General features: G+C 36.1%; 1 protein-coding gene across 2 annotated transcripts in view; it reads left to right on the forward strand.

The window, feature by feature from the left end:
• Window positions 1-19,812, forward strand: part of ZDHHC15 (zinc finger DHHC-type containing 15) — a 151,944-nt gene that overhangs the window by 127,326 nt on the left and 4,806 nt on the right. For both annotated transcript variants that reach the window (XM_025372513.1, XM_025372514.1), the window contains one exon: window positions 6,529-6,607. In XM_025372513.1, coding sequence (XP_025228298.1) covers window positions 6,529-6,575 — 47 coding nt within the window. In that variant the 3' untranslated portion in view covers window positions 6,576-6,607. The remainder of the gene's footprint in view (window positions 1-6,528; window positions 6,608-19,812) is intronic.

A 19,812-nucleotide genomic window follows, 5' to 3' on the forward strand; every position in this document is an offset into this window, starting at 1 on the left:
CTTCCTGTGAAATGCTGGACACTTGTCCTGAAAAAATACTGACATCAGACTCAAGTGTATTAAATGTTTTATATATTATAGCCTATTTCCTCTTTCTTTCTTTCTTTATTTGGATAAAACTTTCTTTGTACGACACCCATTAATGCTGCTCACAGTAGAAGAAATTTCTGATTTATTTTCAATCTGATACTTTCTGCTGCCATGACAAATAACCTGTTAGAAAGAATAACAGAAGAAATAAACTAATATTTATTGAGAGAATATTAAGGTTATGAGATTGGACCCAGAAGGGGTGTTCAGGCAATACAATATATTGTCTCAGCTCAAGGGTCTTTTATTTATTTGGGGAGATAAGATACATACATAAAAAGTTCTCTAACAGAACACAATACAGGATACATTATTTGCCAAATGATTAAAACCATAAAATTTGTGCTATAAGAATTCAAAGGAAAGGTGATTTGCTAAGGGCCAGGGTGGTCAGAAAAGGCTTTACATAGGTAGAATTTGGACCTTGAAGATTAGATAGGATCTAGATTGGTGGCAAGGAATGAAGAGGTCAAAGGTAAAAGGAAAGTCACAGGTTGTAATGCACAACACCCCAGGCTAAGTGAGGGGGACATGAAGAAAGTAGCCTGACTCCAGTAGAAATTTTGGGCAGTAAGGGAATAGATGAGAACTCATTAAAATAAGAGAACACATCATCTTTATTTCAGTATTCTCTGCACCTCTTTCAAAACAGGGTTACATATAGAAAATGATTATTAGATTAATTCAGCAGGTAAATTGACATCAGGTTGGGTGGGACTTTAGACACAAGACTAATAAATTTATTCTGTGAGTGATGGGGAACTACTGAAGGTTTTTGAGCTGGGGCATGATGTGAAGAAAATGTTTCAGGAAGATGAGGAAGTGATTCTCCTATCAAAACACACTTTCATCCTATGCCAGAGATTACTGTAATCCCCGGACCTTCTGAGAGGATTGGTGAGAGCCCTTCTCTTCATCAGAATTCAGACTCTCCAAGTACATCCTGTATACAAGAGCTCTGGTTCAGAGATGAGAGGCCTTTCACATCAAGAATTTTGTTGTTTAGAAGCATCTGTGGGTGACATTCTGTGCAATCACCTCCCAGTCAGAGACAATGATTAAATCTTGCTTGAAGAAAAAAAATTACTTTATCACTTATTTCTTCAGACCTAACCAGATCTGTACGATTATTCCTAGGAATTTCAAAACTGCCACAGGACTTTGAGACAGAGTCATAAGTTAAATTAATGCCTTCTGTCTCAAAGAATGTACTTCTTCAAGGGTACCAAATTGCCCTTATGTATTTCCATGCATATTGGCGATAGGTAGTGCCAATGATGGAAGAGTCTTTAGTCTTAGTCAATTATTTACCAGCTTTCTATATAGGAATTCAAGATACCTTGGCCTATACTAACATCTTAACAATATAGTCTTCACATGAGTTGTATACTTTTGATTACATATTTGGGATGATTAGATAAGTGGATGTTTTCCAAAAGATTTTTTCTCTTTTATTCCCTCATATGAGGAATGAAGAGGCATTACCATTCTGGGGTAGGATGGCTGTCTGGTTGACCAAGAATATCATAGGAAAAAGGAGAGAGAATAGGGAAAAACTAACATTTCTGGCCGGACACGGTGGCTCATGCCTGTAATCCCAACACTTTGGGAGGCCGAGGCAGGCAGATCACGAGGTCAGGAGATCAAGACCATCCTAGCTAACACGATGAAACCCCATCTCTACTAAAAATACAAAAAAAAAAAAAATTAGCTGGGTATGGTGGCAGATGCCTGTAGTCCCAGCTACTCGGGAGGCTGAGTCAGGAGAATGGTGTGAACTCGGGAGGTGGAGCTTGCAGTGATCTGCGATCGCAACACTGTACTCCAGCCTGGGTGACAGAGTGAGACTTTGTCAAAAATAAATAAATAAATAAACTAACATTTCTGAAATTTGGGGTAGTGGGGGTGATAAAATACATACATGAAAAGCTGCCTAACAAAACACAATACAGGATATGTTGTTGGTCAAATGAATAGAACTATAAAGTGTGTGCTATCAAAATTCAAAGGATACGATGATTTCCTGTGGGTTGGTTTGGTCAGAAAAGGCTTCACAGAGAAGGTAGAATTTGGGCCTTGAAGACTAGCTAAGATCTGGATTGTCAGTGAGGAGTGCAGAAGCAGAAGGTATAAGGAAAGTCACAGGTTGTAGTGGACAAGACCCCAAGATAAGTGAAGAGGACATGAAGAAAGTAGCCTGGCTCCAGTAAAGAGTTTGGGGACTATATGGGAACTCACTGGAGTCAGAGACATCATCGTCTTTATTTCAGTACTCTCTGCAACTCTTGGAAAATAAGATTGCATGTAGAAAATGATTGTTAGATTATTTCAAAGTGTGCAAGTAACATTTGTTGAATACCAATTATGTGCCAGGTGATCTACAGGGTTTGTAACATTTAATAGGTATAACCACTTTGTGAGTTATAAACATTAAATAACCCCATTTTATAGATGACAAAACTTAAGCTCAAAGAAACCCAAAGTCACACAGCTAGCAAGCAACAGATCCTGGCTCAAAAGTCTAAACTCTTAACAACTATACCACCCAGTATCTCTCCTTTGTTCCTATTTACCTTTCAGTTTATAGATCTTTTATGGACCACTTGAAAGACAATTATTTTAGTTCCTGTACCTCTCACCAGAAAGAGAAGGTGGAAAAATATGGATAGAGCTCTAGCATGGGAAGCATCTCCCACCTCTGCCACTAAGTTCAATGCATGACTTTTGGAATGCCTCTTCTCTTTGGACCTGTTTAAATTCCATGATCTTTAAGCTATCTTCAGCTATAATATCACATTTTGATACCACCTTACATTGATGGGACAGATGTCAAGCTGACTAACCTCAACTTGATATCTTTCACCAAATGGCTCCAACCTCAACCTGATATCTTTCACCAAATGGCTCCTTTCCTTTTTCAGAAGGAATGCTATTATAAACTAGAGGCCACTGTAAACATGCATAATTTATATATCTTCCACATTCTGGAACCAAATTTCTTTCTTCATGTATTCTCTCCATATACACTTACTTGTTCCCTCTTAACACATCTACCCTAGCATTTTGGCCACATGCCTATAAACAACCTGTTCATACACTTGTCATTTGCCTTTGCATGAGGGTAGGAAGCCTAGGCCTCATTTCTGAAAACATCAAATGCAATACACTGGGTTATAGAAGGGTACTCCTTTGGGTAGCAAGGCATTTTCCAAATGACTTTTTCCCTATGTTTCTAGATAAGAATGTATCCATACTCTCAGCTCTTGGAAAATTTACTTCATACAGTAATATCATGGATGTTCATTTTACTCCTTTACCTTTGTTGTCAAACCCTAAGCTCTAAATTGGTGTGTGTTCCTGAAATAAGGCAAGTCTCTAATCAATTAGTTCAATTCATAAAGCATTTCCTGAGGGTACACATCAAACAAGGTCCTGTGGAGGGACATAAAGATAAATAAAGGGTGGCCTCTGTCCTCAAGGAGTTTGCAATTGCAGGGAAAGATAATCTAACACAAGACTTGGTGTGCTCATTGCCATAAAAATGATGCTACTAATTACATACCTAATATAGGCTTAGCTCTGCATTAAGCAATGTGTGATACGTGTGGAAATTGTGTAATTGTTAGTGATGCTTAAACCTGAGTATATCAGTAAAGGAGGGAAGTGGGCTATTCTGGTGAGAGTTTCAAGGATGAGTCAGGACTTAAGCTAGATGTTATTGGAATGAGAAACATCAGGATAGATGCTGGGAAGAAGGAATTAACATTCCAGGAAAGTGGGCTGTTCTGGTGAGAGTTCTGAGGATGAGGCAGGACTTAAGCTAGGTGTTGTTGGGATGGGAAACATCAGGATAGATGCTAGGAAGAAGGAATTAGCATTCCAGGTAAGAGTTACAACATGAATGTGGTAAGAACACTGAAGCATAGGGTGGACATTGTGGTTGTGGGCTATAGTCTTAGAGAGGTAAGATACGGCCAGATGATAGAGAGTTTTGTAGACTTGATACATTAGAAAATAGCTTTTAAGTTTATGATCTTGAGTGACATATTGATATAAGGAAGGATTAATTTTAGAAAGATTACTTGGGTGCTAGTATGCAGGACGGATTGGAATTTGGAGAGACAAGAACTGGAAAGAACAGCAAAAAACTGTGCATGTGTTGCAATGGATTCATGAGTGGTAGTAACACTACAAATTGAGAGGAATGATCAAAGCCAAGAGACATTTTAAGTATCTGGAAATAGTCCCACTGACTAGAGAGATCTGGGAGTCATTTTTACAGAAATGGCAGTTAAATCCATGGAGGTAAAGAGGAAACAGCAAAGACAGAATAAAACTAAGGAAAGAAGATAAAATGTAAAACTAGTAATCACCTAAGCAGTGTTGACATGCATCCACATGGACGAGGAAATAAATGGGGATGAGAAAGCCAGAGGGTCAAGAATAGAACATTAGACAATGCTCATGGTTTGGGGTAGAGTATCCCAAAAATACTATGAATGAAAGAGTATTGCCCCTGTTTTATAGATGAAAAAGCTGAGGCTGGGGAGGTAATGTGACTTATATAAAGTCATAAAGCAGTGGTGACTCAACCTAAGTTTTCCCAGACTCCATTCTGTCATTATCTCTGCTTTTCCCAATCTCTGAGAACCAATGGCTAGAAAGAAGTGTACATATACTGCCAAAGTCACTTCACACAGTATCAAGGGTTTATTTGAGAACCTAGAGTTTTAAAGGAGGTCTAGGAAAAGATAGGAAGAGAGCCAGAGCTTAACCAGCACACACTAAGACTAAAATAACATCATTCTTGGTTCAAGTAGACATATATTGAGTAAGTGAAATCACTACTACATAGGCAGCAAGGGCAGGTGTAGTTGGGGGAAGCAGTATAGGTGCAGATGGTAGGAGGTGAAGGTGAATTGACTCCCTAAATTCTGTGTTTGTCTTCTATTACCCAGAGCCTGATTATTTTAGGTATCTTCCTTTTTTAATTTAGTCCTCACCCGGTGAGCTACCTTTGCAGCCTTAGCTTAATGTTACCCTAGGAGTAAAACCACAAAGTTGATAATTGGATTTTCAGCTCAAGCCTCAGTGTCTACAAGAGCAGGATTTTAATTCAAATAATTGCTTGGAGGAAAAATTTTCTATGCCAAATAAGAGTGTAAGTTGCAGTAGGAAAAGGTAAAATCATCCTAAAAGCAGAATCCAAACAGCCAACTTTTGGAAAAGTTCATCACCAAACCACACCTAAAAATTCTGAAATAGCCAACCATCAGCAAGGAGTGAACATTGAAAGAATTAGCATCACTTCATTGGAACAGCAAGGCAAGGAAATTTATTGCACTTTCGGAATTGTCTTTCACTGTTTTTCAGTTGCCTTCTTAGTAGAAATGTTGGGTAGGCGAGATGAGATATATTCTTAAGCACTTGCAACTTATTTTTGTCTTTATTTAATAAACATAAAGTTATTTTCTGGATATCTTTCACTGACGACCTAGGCCAATACATTTGCTTTCTGCCCAGACTTAAGGGGAAGAATACCCTAAGGCTAGGATTCCAGACAAGACAGAATGTTGGGCCTACCATGAGGTCATGATTCCAAAGAGACATTCTCAGAGCCACTTTCATTTTTCCAATTTTCCTGGAAGAAAGCAACCTGGTATCTGGAATCTGCCTGTTTAACTCAGTGGCATGAGAGCTTGCAGCCTTCTGTGGCAAGGCCACACTGACTGGCTGGCCTCTATCTTTGGGAATCTAGATTTCACACTTAAGAAAGCACTCTGAATGGCACATAAAAGACACTGTACTGTGCAGAAACTGTAGGGGATGGCTACTGTCAACTTTTTTATTCTCAAAATGCCAAGTATATTATTATGCTGTGAGTATGAGAAAAGTGATTACCTATACATTCAGCAAGCTGATGATTCAGAGTGTGCTCTCCCAAAAGGTTGGAGGTCAGAAACAAAAACATTTGTACCATAAATGATGTTGCTTGTTAATCTCAAAGCCTCTTATTTTCTAGATACTCATTCCTTTTTTAGAAACACACCATCACCTGAAGTACTGTAATAGCTATCTCAATTATGTCCAGTGGAATAACAGCAAAACAGGGTAATTTTGTGGTTATCAAGATGCAAAACATTCCATTAAAGTCAGATTATGTTGAGCTGTCATCATGGCTATTTAAGTCAAATACCAGCCAGTATTATAGATCAGATAATGCTGATAAATAATCTTAGTTAATAGTATAGCAGGCTGACTATTCTTAGAACGTGAATGTCTGGTTACAAATACTTCTTTGTTACACATCAGTCTTTAGAGGTTTGCAGATATCTGTTGCCTGCAGAGACTGGACAAGAAGGAAAACTGCCAGTGAATGAATACCCACCCATATAAGGCACGGGGACATTTGATCATCTTCACGTTTCAACCTTGCAGATTATCCAGAAGGCTCATCATCTCTTGCTGTGGAAACGGAAACGTAGCAGTTTTCACATTTCCTGCATCTCTCAGACAGGTCAGTATTCTGAGGGAGACACATACAGTGGCACCTGGACTGCTAAGAAGAAGGCTTGGGAGAAAAACTAGAAAAGAAATAAGTTCTTATCCTGGGTGAAAAAGATTTTAAATTCTTCACTCTTGTAATGCATGCATAAGCAGAAGTTCTGTACATAATTTCCCTTGGCAGTGTACTGAAAAAAAAAAAGATGCCCTTATTCCCTGCAAACTCACACTTATGTCACTTGTGCTAAAAAAAACCTCCAGGGATCCAGACACCCAAACATTCCATTAAGGTTATTTACTCTTATACTGTGAATTATAAGCCTCCTCCTGTTTCATTCCAGGTCTCTGAAATGGTGCAGATTACAAATAGCTTTCTTTTGCCTGACTGCATTATGTCAGTTAATAACCTACTCGTACCCACTAAGGGCAAAAAAGCATCCTTCCTACACTCTAACCCTCCTAAAATGCTATGAGTTTGTTAAGCAGTGCAGACAGCTTTACACATGGGATTCTCTTTGGCCTGCTGAAAAGCTCAACGACCTTCTTTTTGCAACACTCGCAGGTATAAACCCAGTGTAATTAAATATTAAAAGAATGTTAGTAATAGAAATAACATGGAGCTTATAGCTCTGATCTGATGAAACTTGTAATCCTATTCTCATGAAAAAAGCTAGCAATTATTCAGAAGCTTATCAATCTGTTCATGGGTTCTCAGGTCTTCAGTTCTTTCCCTTACAGAAATTCTACTGTGTACAAGTGTAGATATTGTATAAAACTTTGTATATGCCAGACACTTTGGTGTGTACTTGATATACATGATCTTATTTAATCCTCACATCAACTGTAAGATGAATGTTACTATTCTCATTTTACTTACGAGAAAACTGATGTGCAGAGAGGTTAAATCACTTATCCAACCTAAGTGGCCAACCTAGGGTTGTAACTCAGGTCTATCTGACATCAAAGCATGCTGTTTCCACCATGGCACTACATTTCAAAATCTGAGTTATTTGTGATGTGTCTTTATTTATTATCAAAGATTAAAAGAGGAGAGAACCAAGTCTGTTTCCTTTTCCAAAGCCCTGATGAAATGTTTGATGTTTAGGTAAGACAACTTGTATGATAGGAATATCTAGATTTGGATTATCTGTGGTGCTAATCTGTCTATTTTATTTTAGTATTTTCCTAGGGAAAACACTACTACTTTGGCATGGTAACAGATGTTAAAGGGAAGAAAAAATATCTGGTGAATAAATTTATAAAATCCTATGTAAGTAAAATTAGAAAATTGGCTTTAGTGTAGGAATTCTCAGGGGTTTTACTACACTATTGAATTTTATGACTCACCAAAAGGAGGTTGTAGTGGTCCCTTAAATTTTATTTAACTGTTGGATCCTTTCTTTTTTGTGCATATCGTGGAACCTAGTATTTTTCCCTAGATAAGCAAAATTGCCTTCAAGCAATGCCTTATGCCTTTTACAGGGCACTCTATCCAAATATATTCATAAAGTGATTCACTTTGTGGAAATAGCAAACTCATATATATATATATATATATATATATATATATATATATATATACACATAGTAGTTGTTGTTGTTGTTTTTGTTTGAGATGGAGTCTCACTCTGTTGCCCAGGTTGGAGTGCAGTGGCGTGATCTCGGCTCACTGCAACCTCCGCCTCCCAGGTTCAAGTGATTCTTCTTCCTCAGCAACCCAAGTAGCTGGGATTCTAGGTGTGTGCCACCATTACCTGGCTACTTTTTGTATTTTTGGTAGAGATGGGGTTTCTCCCTGTTGGCCAGGCTGGTGTCTAACTCCTGACCTCAAGTGATCTGCCCACCTCGGCCTCCCAAAGTGTTGGGATTAGCCACCACACCGGGCCTCATATTCTGATAATAATAGAAAACAACTTGAATGTCTATCAGTAGAAGAATGCATTAATTATTTGGACATATATAATGTATTAATGCATTCTTCTACTGATAGACATTCAGGTTGTTTTCAGTTTGGATCTTAATTTTCTTTTGAAGTTTTTTAAATAAAAAAGGATGAAAGATAAAATGAATCCCGTGTGTTTAAAACTTAGAATAAATGCTTTTTTTTTCATTTTGCCTCAAAATTTTATATATAAAAAATTGCCATAATTTTACCCCAAAAATGCACTTATTCTAGATTATATTTTCTTCAAAATGAAAAGACAAACTTGAAAAATATTTGCAACCTATACAACACACAAAATCTAGTATGCTTAATTTACAAAGCTCTTGCAAATCAGTAAACAAAAGAAAAACACAACAGTTAGAAAATGGACAAAACAACAAAAGCAATCAATGAGGATAGAACTCTCTATTCAATTAATGATGCTGGGATAACTGGCTAGCCATATGCAGAAGACTGAAACTGGACCCTTACTTTTCTCCATATGCAAACATTAACTCAAGATGGATTAAAGACTTAAATGTAAGACTTCAAACTATAAAAATCCTAGAAGCAACCCTAGGAAATACCCTTCTCAACATTGGCCTTGGCAAAGAATTTTTGGCCAAGTCTCCAAAGGCAATTGCAACAGAAACAAAAAATTAACAAGTGGGACCTAATTAAACTAAAGAGCTTCTGCATAGCAAAAGAAATTATCAGTAGCAAAAACAATCTACAGAATGGGAGAAAATATTTGCAAAGATGTATCTGATAAAAGTTTAATATCCAGAATCTATAGGGAACTTAACAAGCAAACAAGCAAAAAAAAAAAAAAAAAAAAACCATTAATAATGGGCAAAGGACATGATGAACACATGCTCATCATCACTAATCGTCAGAGAACTGCAAATCCAAACCACAATGAGGTACTATCTCACATCAGTCAGAATGGCTATTATTAAAAAGTCAAAAAATAACAGATGCTGGTGAAGCTCCAGAGAAAAGGGTATGCTTATAAACTGTTGATGGGGATGTAAATTAGTCCAGCCACTGTGGAAAGCAGTTTCAAGATTTCTCAAAAACACTTAAAACAGAACTGCCATGCCACCCAGCAATCCCACTACTGGGTATATATTGAAGGAAAACAAATCCTTCTAACAAAAAGACTTATGTACATATATGTTCATCACAGCACTATTCACAGCAGCAAAGATATGCAATCAACCTAAGTGTCCATCAACAGAGGAATGGACAAAGAAAATGTAGTACACATACACTATGGATACTACACAGCCATAAAAAATAATGAAATCTTATCCTTTTCAGCAACATGGATGCAGCTGGAGGCCATAATCCTAAGAAAATTAACACAGAAACAGGAAACCAAATAATGCCTGTTCTCACTCATAAGTGGGAGCTAAACATTGAGTACACATGGAAACAAAGATGGCAACAATAGACACTGAGGACTACTAGTTGGGGGAGGACAGAAGGGGGTGGGTTGAAAAACTACCTATTGGGTACTATGCTCACTACCTAGGTGATGGGATCTATACCCCAAACCTCAGCATCACACAATATACCCATCTAACGAACCTGCACATGTACCCCCTGAATCTAAAATAAAAGATGAAATTATTTTAAAATTTTGGAAAAAGAAAATGGGCAAAGGATGCAATTAACGAAATAGAAATTAAAATGAAAAATAAACATTAAACTTGTTCAACTTCACTGTAAAGAAATGCAAATTAAAATAACCTAAAATACTATTTTTTGTCTATTAAGTCAGCCAATTTTTACAAATTACACTACCTATTGTAGGCAAGGACATGCTGAAACAGATGTTCTTATACATTGCTGATGTAAGTTAAAATTCATAGATCATTTTTTGAGTGCAACTTGGAAACATCTATAAAAACATTAAAATCTCATACTTTCTAATTCAAAGAAACATACTTTAATTTTATTGTTCTGCATTTTTTGTGCCTTTATACTACAAAAAAACTATATACTTTTATAATATACAATCTAGTGCATTTCGAAATACGTTTACATCTGTGAAACCATCGCTACAATCAAAATTATGAACATATCAATCTCTCCCAAAAGTTTTCTTCTGAGCTTTCATAAATAACCCCTGCCCCATCACCAGGCAACCACTGATTTATTTCGTTACTATCAGTTTTCATTTTCTAGAATTTTAAACAAGTAGAATTGTACAAATGTATTTTTTTTGTTTTATCTGGCTTCTTCCAGTCAGCATAATTGAGATTCACCTTTGTTGCTGTGTGTAAGAATAATTCATTTCTTTTTATTGATGAGTAGTATTCCACTGGAGAGAGATACACACACACACACACACACACACTAAAATTTACTTTTCCATCTATTAATGGATATCAGAGGTGTTTCTAGTTTTTTGCTCATACACATAAAGCTGCTATAAACATTTGTGACCAAGACTTTGTGTAAACCTGTGCTTGGGTAAATACCAAGGAGTGGGATGGCCAAGTCATATGGCAAGCATAGAATTTTTTTTTTTTTAATGAACCATTTTTCTGTCCTGTACCTGTGTGTGGTAGATGCTCACTCTCTCATACTTTATAGATGGCTTTATCAGATTAAGGAAGTTCCATGTTTTTTAAACTACACTTTAAGTTCTGGGATACATGTGCAGAACGTGCAGGTTTGATACATAGGTATACATGTGCCATGGTGGTTTGCTGAACCCATCAACCTGTGATCTATCTACATTAGGTATTTCTCCTAAGACTATCCCTCCCTTAGCCCCCCAACCCCTGACAGGCCCCGGTGTGTGATGTTCCCCTCCCTGTGTCCATGTGTTCTCATTGTTCAGCTCCCACTTATGAGTGAGAACATGTGGTGGTTGGTTTTCTGTTCCTGTGTTAGTTTGCTGAGAATGATGGTTTCCAGCTTCATCCATGTCCCTGCAAAGGACATGAACACATCCTTTTTTATGGTTGCATAGTATTCTATGGTGTATATGTGCCACATTTTCTTTATCCAGTCTATCATTGATGGGCATTTGGGTTGGTTCCAAGTCTTTGTTATTGTGAACAGTGCTGCAATAAACATATGTGTGCATGTGTCTTTATAGCAGAATGATTTATAATCCTTTGGGTATATATCCAGTAATGGGATTGCTGGGTCAAATGGTATTTCTGGTTCTAGATCCTTTAGGAATCACCTAAAATAGTTTCCAAAGTGGTTGTGTATTTTACATTTCCACTAGCATGGAATGAGAGTTCTAGTTGGCCCACATCCTTGAAAACACTTGATATTATCAAACTTTTAAATTTTAGCCCTTCTATTGGGCTTATAATTATATCTCATTGAGATTTTGATTTGTATTTTCCTAAAAATTAATGATGTTTGGCACCTTTTTCTGTCATAGTTTGCCATCTGTATATCTTATTTAATAAAGTGCCTGTTCAAATAGTTTGCCCATTTAAAAAATTGGGTTGTTTTTATATTATTAAATTGTAAGAGTTCTCTTATTTATTTTTTATTTTTTTCGTTAAAGTAAGATTTTTATTTCGTAAGATTTTTCGCTGGGTGCAGTGGCTCACGTCTGTAATCCCAACACTTTGGGAGGCCGAGGCGGCCGGATCACCTGAGGTTGGGAGTTCAAGACCAGCCTGACCAACATGGAGAAACCTCATCTCTACTAAAAATTCAAAATTAGCCAGGTGTGGTGGCATATACCTGTAATCCCAGCTACCCAGGAGGCTGAGGCAGGAGAATTGCTTGAACCCAGGAGGCAGGGGTTGTGGTGAGCCGAGATCACGCCATTGCACTCCAGCCTGGGCAACAAGAGCGAAACTCCATCTCTAAATAAATAAATAAATAAATAAATAAATAATTTTAAAAAGATATTTCTCAGGATTCTTTTTCAAATATAACTTTTTTGTTTTTAATTTCGGTAGGTTTTTGGGGAACAGGTGGTGTTTGGTTACATGAATAAGTTCTTTAGTGGTGATTTCTGAGATTTTGGTGCACCCATCACCTGAGTAGTGTACACCATACCCAATATGTAGTCTTTTGTCTCTTGCTGCCCCTATCCTTTCCCCCAAGTCCCAAAACTTCAACGTTATCAGTCTTATGCCTTTGCATCCTCATAGTTTAGGTCACACATATGAGAACACACAATGCTTGGGTTTCCGTTCCTGAGTTACTTCGCTTAGAATAATAGTCTCCAATTCCATCCAGGTTGTTGTGAATACCATTATTTCATTCCTTTTTATGGCTGAGTAGTATTCCACATATTTCATATATATATATATACACACACACACACACACACACACACACACACATACCACATTTTCTTTATCCACTCGTTCATTAATGGGCATTTGGGCTGGTTCCATATTTTTGCAATTGCAAATTCTGCTGCTATAAACATGTGTGCAAGTATCTTTTTTGTATAATGACTTCTTTTTGTCTGCGTAGATACCTAATAATGGGATTGCTGGATCAAACAGTAGATCTACTTTTAGTTCTTTAAGGAATTTCCACACTGTTTTCCATAGTGGTTGTACTAGTGTACATTCCCATCAACAACATAAAAAGTGTTCCCATTTCACCACATCCATGTCAAGATCTTTTTTTATTTTTAATTTCGTGATTATGACAATTCTTCCAGGAGTGAGGTGGTATCGCTTTGTGGTTTGATTTGCATTTCCCTGATAATTAGTGATGGTGAGAATTTTTCCATATGCTTGTTGGCCATTTGTATATCTTCTTTTGAGAATTGTCTATTAATGTTCTTAGCCCATTTTTTGATGGGATTGTTTGTTTTATTCTCGATGATTTGTTTGAGTTCTTTGTAGATTCTGGACATTAGTCCTTTGTTGGATGTATAGATTGTGAAGATTTTCTACCACTCTGTGGATTGTCTGTTAACTCTGCTGCTGTTTTTTTAATAATAATAATTATTATTATTATTATTGCTATGCAAGAGCTTTTTAGTTTAATTAAATCCCATCTACTTATCTGTGGTTTTGTTGCATTTGCTTTTGGGTTATTGGTCATGAAGTCTTTGCTTAAACCACTATCTATAAGGGGTCTTCTGATGTTGTCTTCTATAATCTTTATGATCTAAGGTCTTACATTTAAGTCTTTAATTCATCTTCAGTTGATTTTTATATAAAGTGAGAGATGAGGATCAAGTTTCATTCTTCTACATGTGGCTTGCCAAGTATCCCAGGACCATTTGTTAAATAGGGTGTCCTTTTCCCACTTTATGTTTTTGTTAGCTTTATTGAAGATCAGTTGGCTGTTAAGTGTTTGGCTTTATTTCTGGGTTCTCTATTCTGTTCCATTGGCCTATGTACCTGTTTTTATACCAGTACCATGCTGTTTGGTGACTATGGCCTTATAGTGTAGTTTGAAGTTGGGTAATGTGATGCCTCCAGATTTGTTCTTTTTGCTTAGTCTTGCTTTGACTATGCAGGCTCTTTTTCTGGTTCCATATTAATTTTAGGATTCTTTTTGTAGTGCTGTGAAGAATGATAGTGGTATTTTTATGGGAATTACATTAAATTTGTAGATTGCTTTTGGCAGTATGGTCATTTTCACAAGATTGATTCTATCCATCCATGAGAATGGGATGTGTTTCCATTAGGTTTTGTCATCTATGATATCTTTCAGCAGTGTTTTGTAGTTTTCCTTGTAGAGGTCTTTCACCTCCTTGGTTAGATATATTCCTAAGTTTGTTTGGTTTTTTGTTTGTTTGTTTCATTTGGGTTTTTTCTGCAGCTATTGTGAAAGGGCTTGAGTTTTTTATTTGATTATCAGCTTAGTTGCTATTGGTGTATAGCAGAGATAGTGATCATGTACATTAATTTTGTATCCTGAAACTTTGCTGAATTTATTTTTTGTTGTTGTTGTTGTTTTGTTTTTGTTTTTGTTTTGTTGTTGTTGCAGTGGCAAGATTTATTAAAGCGAAAGTAAAGTGAAAGCAAAGGTAAAGCTTCCACGCCTTGGAAGGGAACCTGGAAGTGATGCTGTTTCTGGCTTGGGTGTCTTATGCTTATATCCCCTTATGACTCCTCCCCTTTTCTTTTTTCTACTTTATAGGATTAGCTTATTTTCTATCCATTTGTGGGTTGGTGAGCCTGACTGGTTAAAAACATCAAGTTGCAGCTAGAGTTTAAACTCCCTATATGATTGGTTGATGCTTCAATCCCTAACTTGCAGCTGTGACTCATTTTAGCTTAGGGGTAAATCCCCTTTGATTGGTTGAAGTTTTAATCCCTTACTTTGCTGAATTTATTTACCAGTTCTAGGAGCTTTTTGGATGAGTATTTAAGGTTGTCTAGGTATATGGTCATATCATCAGCAAACAGTGACAGTTTGACTTCCTCTTTACCAATTTGGATGCCCCTTCTTTCTTTCTCTTGTCTGATTGCTCTAGCTAGGACTTCCAGCACTATGTTGAATAAAAGCTCATACATTTTTATCTGGTAACTACTCCATTTTAGGAATGCATTTTAATGAAGTCTGCACATCTGTTTATCATCAATATATTATAAGAATAGAAAATTTTAAAAGTACATATCGAGTAATAGAGAAATGGTGAAATAAATTGCTACTTCATCATGATAAAATATTATGCGACTATTATAAATAATTATTTTGGCCGGGTACAGTAGCTCATATCTGTAATCCCAGCACTTTGCAAGGCCATGACAGGAGGATCATTTGAGCCTAAAAGTTTGAGACCAGCCTAGGCAACATAGTAAGACCCTGTCTCTACAAAAATTAGAAAAAAATAGCTGCACATGTTGGCACAGACGTGTGGTCTCTGCAACTCAAGAGGCGTATGAGTGCAGTTTAAATTTAAAAGTTTATTTATTATGTTTATTGAGATACAATTCACATACCATATAATTCGACCACTTAAACTGTACAATTCAGTGGTTTTTAGTATATTCACAGAGTTTTACAACCATCACCATACCACAATCAATTTTAGAACATTTTCATTACCCCAAAAAGAAACCCCATACACATTAGCAGTCACTCCCCATTTCTTTCACTCCCATTCCTAGGCAATTGCTAATCTACTTTCTGTCTCTATAGATTTGTCTATTCTGGAATTTCATATAAATTGAATCATACAATATATGGTCTGACGAGAAAATATTTGCAAATCAAATATCTGATAAGATATTTGTGTGGAGAATCTATAAAGAATTCTTACAATTCGATAATAAAAAGAAAAACAATGCATGTTTGTATATTGGCAAAGGATCTGAATAGACATTTTTCCAAAGAAGATACACAAATGATTAATAAACACATGAAAAGATGCTCAACATCATTAGCCATTAGGAAAATACAAATCAAAGCCACAATGAGATACCATTAACATCCACTAGGATGGCTATAATCCAAAAGACAGATAACATGTGTTGGCAAGGATGTGGAGAAATAAGAACCCTGATACATTGCTGTTGGGAATGTGAAAGGTGCAATCACTTTGGAAAACAGTTTGGCAGTCCCTCAAAATGTTAACATAATTACCATATGACACAGCAATTCTACTCCTATGTATGTAACCAAGGAAAATGAAAACATATATCCACCCAAAAATTTGTACTTAAATGTTCATACCATTATTCATAATAGCCAAAAGTGGAAGCAACCCAAATGTCCATGTATTGATGAATAGATAAAGAAAATGTAGTATATCCATATAATGAAATACTATTTGGCAACAAAAAAGATGCATGTTACAACATGGATGAACCTTGAAAACATTAAAATTGAACTCATGGAGATAGAAAGTAGAAAGATGGTTACCAGAGGCTGGGAAAGGTAGTAGGGGGCTGGGAGGGAGGTGGGGATGGTTAATGGGTACAAACAAAAGTTAGAAAGAATGAATAAGGCCTACTATCTGATAGCACAACAGAGTGACTAAAGTCAGTAATAACTTCATTATACATTTTTAAATAACTCAAAGGAGTTATAATTGGATTATTTGTAACTCAAAGGATAAATGTTTGAGGAGATGGCTACTCCATTTTCTATGATGCATTTATTTCACATTGTATGCCTGTATCAAAACATTCTCATGTACCCCATATATACACCTACTATGTACCCAAAAAACTAAAAATTAAAAAAACACTAAAAATAAAACCAGAAAACTAAAAATAAATAAATAAATCATTCCGTAAAGCTATAGTAGTCAAGACAGTGTGGCGTTCACTGTTATTCACCACAGTACTAGAAGGCCTAGCTGGAAGAGTCAGACAAGAAAAAGAAATAAAGGGCATCCAAACTAGAAAGGAAGAAGTCAAATTATCATTGCTTGCAGATGATACGATCTTACATTTGGAAAAACCTAAAGACTCCAGCAAAAAACAATTACATAAACACATTCAGTAAAGTTGCAGGATAAAAATCAACATATAAAAACCAGTAGCATTTTTATATGGCAACAATGAACAATCTGAAAAAGAAAATAAGAAAGTAATTCTATTTACAATAACTACAAATAAAATTAATACCTAGGAATTAACCAAAGAAGTGATAGATCTCTACAGTGAAAACTATAAAACACTGATGCAAGAAAATGAAAAGTAAACACAAACTATGGAAAGATATTCCATGCTCATGGATTGGAAGAATCAATATTGTTAAAACGTCCATATTACCCAAAGCAACCTGCATATTTAATGCAATCCCTATCAAAATACAAATGACCTTCTTCACAGAAATAGAAAAAGAATCTTAATATATATATATGACCACAAAAAGAAACACAATAGCCAAAGCTATTTTGAGCAAAGAGAACAAAACTGGAGGAATCACATTACCTGACTTCAGATTACACTACAGAGCTGTAGTAACCAAAATAGTATGGTACTGTAATGGAACAGAATAGAGAACCTAGAAAAAAATCCATACATCTACAGTGAACTGATTTTTGACAAATATTTCAGAAACATGCATTGAGAAAACTGGGTATCCATGTGCAGAAGAATGAAACTAGACCCCTATTTTCACCATATGCAAATATCAGATAAAAATCGATTAAAGACAAGTCTAAGACCTCAAACTATGACACTACTACAAGAAAACACTGGGGAAACTCCAGGACATTGGACTGGGCAAAAATTTGTTAAGTAATATCCTACAAGCACAGGCAACCAAAGCAAAAATAGACAAATGGGATTATATCAAGCTACAAAACTTCTGCACAGCAAAGAAAACAATCAAGAAAGTGAAGAGACATCCCACAGAATGGGAGAAAATATTTGCAAACTACCCATCCAACAACATATTAATAAGCAGAATATATAAGGAGCTCAAACAATTAAATAGGAAAAAATATCATAATCCAATTAAAAATGAGCAAAAGATCTGAATAGGCATTTCTAAAAAGAGGACATATGAATGGCAAACAGATATAGGAAAAGGTGCTCAACACCATTGATAATCAGAGAAATACAAATCAACACTACGAGGAGATATCTCACCCCAGTTAACGTGGCTTTTATCTAAAAGTCAGGCAATGACAAATGCTGGCAAGGATAAAAAAGAAAAAAAGGAGGAAAGGACATAAACAGACACTTCTCCAAAGAAGACATACAAACGGCTAACAAACATATGAAAAAATGCTTAACATTTTTAATCATCAGAGAAATGCAAATCAAAACCACAGTGAGATGCCATCACACACCAGTCAGAATAGCTACTATTAAAAAGTCAAAAAATAACAGATATTGGCGAGGCTGCAGAGAAAAGCAAACCTTCCTGCACTGTTGATGGGAATGTAAATAATACAACCACTATAGAGTACAGTTTGGAGGTTCCTCAGAAAACTAAAAATAGAGCTACCATATGATCCAGCAATTCTACTCCTAGGTATATACCCAAAGGAAAGGAAATCAATATATTGAAGAGATACCTGCATTCCCATGTTTATTGCAGCATGATTCACAATAGCCAAGATTTGAAAGCAACCTAAGTGTCCATCAACAGATGAGTGGATAAAGAAAATGTGGTAGATATATACAAAGGAGTACTACTGAGCCATAAAACAGAATGAGATCCTGTCATTTGCAACATGGGTGGAACTGAAGGTCATGTTAAGTGAAATAAGCCACGCATAGAAAGACAAACGTCACATGTTCCCACTTATTTGTGGGAGCTAAAAATTAAAACAATTGAACTCATGGAGTTAGAGAGTAGAATGATGATTACCAGAGGCTGGGAAGGGTAGTGGAGGGGTGAGTGCTGGAGGGGAATTGGGGATTGTTAATGGCTACAAAAAAAAAAAAAACAGAAAGAATGAATAAGACCTAATATTTGCTAGGGCAATAGGGTAACTATAGTCAAAAATAATTTAATTGTACATTTTAAAATAACAATAAAAGTATAACTGGATTGTTGGTAACACAAAGGATAAATGCTTGAGATGATGGATACCTCATATACCAAAATGTGATGATTATGCATTGCATGCATGTATCAAAGCATCTCATGTAATACATAAATATGCATACCTACTATGTACCCATAAAATTAAAAATAAATTTAATAAGATACATTATCCAATTTTCCATAATTATAAGGTTGTGAATAATATCACTAAACATAAATCTTTCTCCTCATTTATAATCATTTCCATAGGATAGAATCCTGGAAGCAAAATTACTGGTATGAATTTTTTAAAGGGTCAATGGATAAGGCCAAATCATTTTCCAGAAAGCTTAAACAAATAGCTACTTGAGGGCCTACTATATGCCAGATATTGTTTCAGGCAGATTATACCATTTTACAGATGAGCAAACTAAGATCTATTGACATTATTTTTCTAGAGTTATGGAGATAAGAGGCAAAGCTAGAATTCAGATTCATAATTGCCCAGTTTCAATGCTCTTGTTATTTCCATGTGGATTTCAAAAATAGTATTTTTGAAATATCAAATTATATATTTACTAAAGAAAATGTGGAAAATGCAAGTAGAAAGTAGAGAAATGAAAATAAATTACCCATGAATCCACCACTTTCAATAGTTCAGTGTATTTCCTCAGTCTCTTATTACAAATATAATTTTGGGGTTTAAAAATATAGCATTGTAGGCCAGGCGTGGTGGCTCACGCCTGTAATCCCAACACTTTGGGAGGCTGAGGCGGGTGGATCACGAGGTCAGGAGATCCAGACCATCCTGACTCAGACGGTGAAACCCCGTCTCTACTAAAAATACAAAAAATTAGCCAGGCATGGTGGCAGGCGCCTGTCGTCCTAGCTACTCAGGA

This window comes from Theropithecus gelada, chromosome X (assembly GCF_003255815.1).
Source record: "Theropithecus gelada isolate Dixy chromosome X, Tgel_1.0, whole genome shotgun sequence".
Classification (NCBI taxonomy): domain Eukaryota; kingdom Metazoa; phylum Chordata; class Mammalia; order Primates; family Cercopithecidae; genus Theropithecus; species Theropithecus gelada.